We start from the raw sequence: 7,038 nt of genomic DNA on the forward strand, positions 1-7,038 counted from the left end.
GGTCTAGCCCTCCGTATCAGATGGTGTTGAACCTCCTGACCTGGTGATAAGCTCTGGATTGTCACATAAGAAGTGTTAACAACTGCCAGGTTATGGAAGTTAGTATAATATTGTGTTGCTTGTTGCCAGCAGGTACTTCCTCTTCCATTGCTTTGACCTAATCCTTAGTAGGTAGAAAGCAGAAAGATAAATACAGAATTGCTGTGATGTTAAAAGTAGATTCAGGGGGTGGGGAAAAAGGAAAAGGGCTGAAGATTTTTCATGATTGAGACCAGTGTGTTTAACCAGCACTGGTTCACTCAGGTGAGTCTTATCAGAGAGGGAAGTTCCCATATGAGGGACTACAGGACCATTGGCACAAAGGCTTGTAATAACTTTTTGGGGGTTTCTGCTTTCACCATCATTTTAATAGCGGTAATCACCATCCAGTGTTTTTGGAACAAGAACAAAAATGTGCTTGTTTGGCCAGGGCTGTTTACTGACACCACGTCAGCAAATGCATCTTCAGTTGCCAATGGATAAGGCCAAATAAACTGAACCTAAAGGTTAAAAAAGGAAGGACCCAGCCAGGATATACTGCAAATCACTGCTACTTATCTGGCTTTGTATTCATTAATGAGAATGTTTCTGGAGTTCTTGCTGCAGCCAATATCCAGAATTCCCTTAAGAGCTGACCATCTCCCTTATTGGTATTTTTTCATTGACTTTTTTATATCTTTCATCCAAAGAGATTTCCAAGTCCTGTGTTCACCAGACTGTCACCAGAAGTGACTTCTCTTAATGGGAGCAACTCTGAGATTGAGCAGCAGCTGTTTAGCTGTTCCCAAAAAATTGAAACAATCCAGACAGGGAACAGCCCTCTGACCTCATACACCAGGGTGATGTATCCTACCTATCTAAAGCCTATGCAGAGGTTCCTCAACCATTTGCTAGGTTAGAAGCCACTTGGTTAGACTCAGGAAGCCAGGCTCGAAACTCCTGAATGGCAATGCAAAAATGTTAGCCCCTGATGGATATGGCTGCAGTGCCTAGTCACTGCTATTGGCTTTCCTCTGCTCCCACTTTGTACTTTGCTTTTGGTCTGACATAGTATTTTTAAGAGTGATATGCAGATGACTATTCACTGAATCCATGGAAGGAAATATTTAAGTTGTCCCCTTGCAAATACTGGAGAGAAAAGAAACAGGTAGGGATAACAATTGTCAAATACAACAAGTGAAGTGCTTTTGAGAAACACCCCTTACTCCCAATGCCAGGTTGCAGCCTTGCAGTAACAATAATCTACTTGTTTTTTATGGGTTTGAAATGCACATGTAATACAATAGCTTTTGAGCAACAGGCGAAAAAGCACCTGGGGGGTTTGTTTGTCATTTATAGACAAAGCTCCCAAGAAAGCCTAAGCAAGAGTCCTGTATATAATAGCAACACTCCTCCTCAAGCCAGGCTGCTCAAAAGAATTTTATCACAGCTCCATTCAGCTAATGTTTCAAAGCATTTCTATGTTTATTTCTTGTATAAGACTTAAAAGCAAAACAAAATCCCAACAAAAGCACTCTCATATAGAAGGAGCAACAAGAGAATGTTCATTGACTTAATGTGCAACAAGTGATATGAAATCAGAGAGACGAAAACTTGCAGTGGCTAGTATCGTAGCATCTATTTTAATTAAGTCTTCTCTGTGAGATTCGGGTCCATTGTGCAGCAGGGTGTCTGCAGCACAAGAATCTCATTGTAGGCAGGACAAATACAAGGGGATTTATTGACGCTGTCTGATGGAGGAAAGGCACTTCTGCGAGGCAGCGACACAGGCTGCCTTTGCTAACACAGCAGCAAGCTAGAGAACACACACAATTGTCACATTTGTGGGGACTTCTGGGAGGGAAGAGCAAACAATGGCTGTGGAAAACAATGACTGACAGTGAACAATTTCCCCTGCCAGTGCAGCTATACCTTACCATGAGCTGCTAAACACCTCCAAGGGTCTGGGGGAGAGTACCAGCCAAGAGGTGAACAGTTGTTTTTTTTTTTTTTTATGGCCAATCTGCTTTTAGGAGAAGTGTCTGGAGTTGGTATGTGGCTGGGAGCATCAAGCTGTTTGCCTCATTTCAGGCCTGTTGCTGCTTCTGGTAAGGGAGGAGGTGAGGGACAAGGGTGGGAAAGCTGCATTAGCGCCAGCCTGGCTTTGGGCAGTCTTTCCCAGGCAGGTCTGGAGAAGCATTAGGAGCCAGGCAAGGAGATCCCAGGCTCTCTGGGCAGGAATGCTGCAGGATGTGGGGGCAGGGGCCGTTTGCTGGTGATGAGTCATGCAGCAGCCCTGCAGGATGCTGCTGTGTGTGGCAGCAGAGGTGATGCAGAGCAGGAAAGGGAAGAAGGGTAGAGCGGGAGGAAACGGTGACAACTGCCTGGTGCAGGCAGAGATGAAAAGGTTCAGGGCCACACAGGGAGGTCACACCAGAGCTCTGTGTGAAGCCAGTGACAAACAGTCTGGAGAGGCCAGGACGTGTAAATGATTAGCTGTAGAAGGAAGCGGTGGCCACACCAGAAAAGCAAGCCATGTTGACAGTTTGTAGGGTTCTGGCAGGCTTGTTTATTTTATTAGCAGGATGGTTGGACAGAAGCCAGGATTATTTTTAGAAAAGACCACAGAATCTAAGTTAATTAGAAGAGTAATGTTCTGTCCTGCACTCCCACCCTCTTACAGGAAACATAAAAAGCAATAACATTGCAGAGGCAGGCTCCAGTGGCATCCTGCTGTGGCTGCCACATATTCCCAGGTAGGGGTGTTGCCTTGCCCTTGCCACCACAGCCTTTCAGACCTGAGCCCTGTGGAAACATCCTCGGCCAAATGTATGCCGAGGAGAGAAATGGGAGTGAACAAGAAGAGAGACTATAGCAGGAATGGAAAAGCTGCACTTAGCAATGCCACATCTTTCACATAGCAAAATACGGCTCAGTTCTCTGCATCCCTGAAAGCAGGGGAGAGCATAGCCTGGTTCCACTGAAAACAAGCTAGTACTCTGGTCTCGCTACACTGGCTTTGACTCACAGGACTCGCCTCCCCGCCTCAGCCTCTAGGAATGTTTCTCACTGCTGACCTTCACTGCCTTCTTTCTGCCACCAGTTCCTGACAATAAAGCAGCCTCACTGCAAGATGCTGCAAGATTCTGCAGTTTGGATGCTTCAGAGCCTTGCATTTCTTCCTTGTTTCACCTCAGATTCCCCAAGAACAAGGAGACATGTTTGGAAGATGAACCCACCTCAGGTAGGTGACTAAGGTCCTTTGTCCTTTTTTTTTTTTTTTTTTAATGGTGTACTGGGATCCAGGTGAACTGAGACTGAGTTCATGCCACATGAGTGTTTAGTGACACTACATCATCTCCCTAAATTACACTGCAATACAAGCAGGACACAGAGTAAGAGTGGAGTGGATACATAGGGATAACACTAATTATCCCCCATCCTGACATGATTATGGAAGAGAGGTCCAGAGGGTGTTTCTTGCTTCACTCTAATACTAATACATAATGTTGTTTCCCCTCCCACTTCCTCCCCCAGTCCCCTTTAACTTCTCCCTGCTCTCAGTTTTAGCTCCCACTCACCTTCCCACAATAACTCTGGATGCTAATCTGGTGCTTATCCCAGCTCTCTAATGACCAGTGCCTGCAAACTCACACCGGAAGCCTATCACAAGCAACACTGGGTTTTCTGGCACCTAATGCCTTTGTTTGGTTGGGGTCATACTGGAATACCAGACACTCACACTCCTCCTACTATAAGAGGCCCCAAGTTCTCCATCAGCTACCAATTTTCACCTTCTTATGGACTATTTTACACAAGGAAAACTATGCCTTCCTGAAATGCCTTCTCAGGTCCGTTTTGCACACCTGTGAAGCAGAAGCACCTGGTCACTTCTGCTTGACCATAATCCCTGGGTAGGCTCATCCACGTCCTGGGCAAAGAGAAGACTGGGAGAGAAGGACACAGGCAGAATGAAACAAACTGGTTGGAGAGAGACTCGGACCAGTTTGCTGACAGCAGAGCAAACAAGCATCCCGCAGAAGCAAAGACTCGGTCTTCCCCTTTTGTCTGGAACATGCTTTAGACACCTGAACTTCTTGCAGAAGGAGCTCAGGCATAGAGAAAGAAGACTTTACTGTACAGAGAGGCAAAGGCAGGAAGCCTCTGCTAACAGCAGCATGCAGGTGAGACTGCAGGGAAAAGCTGATGCTGACAATCCAGAGAGAAGCATTAGGAAGAGATGCTCTAGCTACACAGCCAGCAATCTCAGGAAAAGGATATTCAGCAACCTCCTTGTGTTCAGGGGAAGTTCTGGTCCGAGGTGTCAGTAACCCAGGGGATAGAAAAAGCCTTTCAAATAGGTTCGGTACCAAGTCACAGAACAAAGATGTGGGGTGGAACCAGACAACTATGTTATCCAAGCTAGCCCCTCCGATTTTCAGAGGAGCAAATTCCTTTCCAACCATATAACTAAATGCTTCTCAGGGTCATTCATGCCCCTTCACCATCTACTTGACCTGCTCACATGAGAAAAGCCTTCTCACTCAAACTTTGTTTGCTAGGTGCATGACAAGGTAGCAGAAATGCATTCCGTTCTTGGCTCCTGGCCGGGGCTTAAAGTAGCAGGAATATTACAGCACACGAAAAAACACCCTGCATTTCTCAAGGTCACTCCTGAAGAAGTACAGTCAATTTGATTTACCTCTCTCTAGCCTCCACAGCTCCCTCCTCCACCAAGAAATACTGGTAGAACAAAGGGCTGGCTGCTTGTGGCTTGTGTCCAGATTTACACTGGGGTAATTCCACAGATTTCAACACAGCCACACCAGAAAAAGGCTGGAATTTAATGCTAAGATTATGAATCACATAGGAAATGCGGACAGTGGAGCTTCAGCGATGATCCCAAGAGAAAGGCTGCTGTAAGTTGAACTAGCAGTGTGACTAAACAGAGATCCCTGCAACCAAGTCCAGCTGGAAAAGTTTAACCCTCGCTTTGACAGTTTTACATCAAGCCTGCTATTGGCAGCCACCCTTTCTTTACAGTTTGGAGCTAACTTGCTGCTCCCAGCATCTCAGCAGATCAGGATACAGTTAAATCGGGGCTTACTTTTGGAGCCCTGAAAATGGGCAGGTCTCTCTTGTGCACACATGCTTCTCAAACTAGGCTCTGAGTGTTGCCGCTGGGCACAGTGCAGAGAAAGGCAGACACAAGGGTGAGACACGGACCATTACACACCCAAGCACCCACCTGAAGGTTCCCTAGGCCATAGGTTGCCCTACCACTCAAAAGCAACACCAAGTTGGTAAGAATGGCTGTTGGAGGGGCTTCCCTGACCTGGGCAATCACGGGGAAACCCTGCGCAAGGCTTCCATCAGTCTTTGCACTTTGAACGGACGAGGGTGCCCCGAGTGACTCAATGTCTCCATGCTAATGCCCTGCCTGCACTCCTCAGCCCTGCCCTGGGCTACTTTTTGCCACGTCGGTGTTTCATGGGACATCTCACTCGCCCTCTCCTTGCATAGGAACACTTTCACAGTTTGAGCAGAGGTGGCTTTTCAATTGAAAGCTGCTTCTGTGCACCAGGGGCACAGAAGGGGAAGAGAAAAGGGATGGAGGTGTAGTACAGGTAGCAGAGACAACCCCTCTGCCCCACCACAGCCCACGGGCATCGAGGGTGTGGGCACACCCGAGAGGGAGGGAGGGAGGCAGCTGGGTTTTACCTGATGAAGGTGGTCTTGCCAGTGGAGTACTGGCCCACAAGGAGCACCATGGGCTTGTTGTCGAAGTCGGCATCCTCCAGCGCCGGCGAATGGAACTCGTGGAACTTGTAGTGCTCTTCCAGGGGCAGCAGCTTGGTTTTGTAGAGCTTCTTCAGGCCCTCGCTCACCGTCTGAAACACCTCGGGGTCTTTCCTCCGGCGGTCGTCGGTGCCCAGCCAGCTGAACATCTTGGGGCCGCTTGAAGCCAGCTCCGCAGCGACCACCGAGGCTGGGCGGGGGGCGGGCGGCAGCAGGGGAGGAGCCGCTGGCTGGCTAGCTGGCTGCCGGGGCGGGCTACCCCCGCATGCCCCCTCAGGCCGGGCCCTGGGGCACGGCCTGGCAAGGCCTCGCTCCCCACCAGCGCCCACCCGCGAGGGCCGCCGCCTGTTCCGCGACCCGCAACCGGCGGTTTCAGTCAGAAAAACGGTCCCCGCGGCGGGCTGAAAAAAAGCGTTTCTCCTCGCAGCCTCGGCGCCGGTGGACGCCGCCTCCCTTCACGCCGCCGGCTCCCGGCGTGGGCATGCCGCGGAGGCAGGGCGGGAGGGGCGGGCGGCGGCGGCAGCGCCCTCTGAGCGCGGCAGGCGGTGTTTAAGGGCGGCCCTCCAGGAAATGGGCCGGCGGCGGAAGTCGGCGGCTCCTGGCAGGCGCCGCCCGTTCTCCCCGGCGGGTGAAGCCGGGCTGGGCGGCGCCATGTTGAGGTGGGGCGCGGCGCGGAGGATGGGGCGTAGCGCCCCCTGGAGGCCGCGGCGGGGGTTGGCAACCCGGCCGCCATTTTATTCCCCTTCTCACCTCACTTTAAAACAAACCTTTTGCGTGTGCAAAGTTGGCGGGGAGTCGGCTGTTTCTGGGCGCTGCCACCCCGAGGTATGTTCCCCAGCCCTTCCCCCAAGCCAATGATCCGCTGCACCCCTGCCACCCCTCACTTCTCGGGGCCCCACAGAGATGAGGTTGGCTCCAGAGCGTTCCCCATTTAAGCAGGCGAGACTGGTAAATTAGCTGCCATCTCTGCTCCTTTATTCCTCCAGTAATTAGGGCTGACAGGAGTGGAGGCTGCAGCGCTCGGGCCGAAGCTTGCATGGGTTTTCCAGTGGCGGCATGTGGCTCAACGTGTCCCCAGGGCCAGCCATCAGCCATAACACCCCACTGCCGGGCTTGCTTCATCCCTGCTGAGCAGCTGGGACAGAGCAGGGAGTTTTTCCTAAAATACCTCTAAAAGGCTTTTTCGTTTGAGTTGATCCAACGGGTCCGAGAGATGTGGCA

At 50.5% G+C, this 7,038-nt stretch overlaps 1 protein-coding gene across 1 annotated transcript in view; it reads right to left on the minus strand.

The window, feature by feature from the left end:
- The window catches only part of EHD3 (EH domain containing 3), a 30,838-nt gene extending 24,456 nt beyond the window's left edge, over positions 1-6,382 (minus strand). Inside the window, exon 1 of the mRNA XM_074163503.1 lies at positions 5,740-6,382. Coding sequence (XP_074019604.1) covers positions 5,740-5,966 — 227 coding nt within the window. The 5' untranslated portion in view covers positions 5,967-6,382. The remainder of the gene's footprint in view (positions 1-5,739) is intronic.
- Positions 6,383-7,038: the final 656 nt, after the last annotated feature.

The sequence above is a fragment of the Numenius arquata genome, chromosome 2 (genome assembly GCF_964106895.1).
Source record: "Numenius arquata chromosome 2, bNumArq3.hap1.1, whole genome shotgun sequence".
NCBI lineage: Eukaryota > Metazoa > Chordata > Aves > Charadriiformes > Scolopacidae > Numenius > Numenius arquata.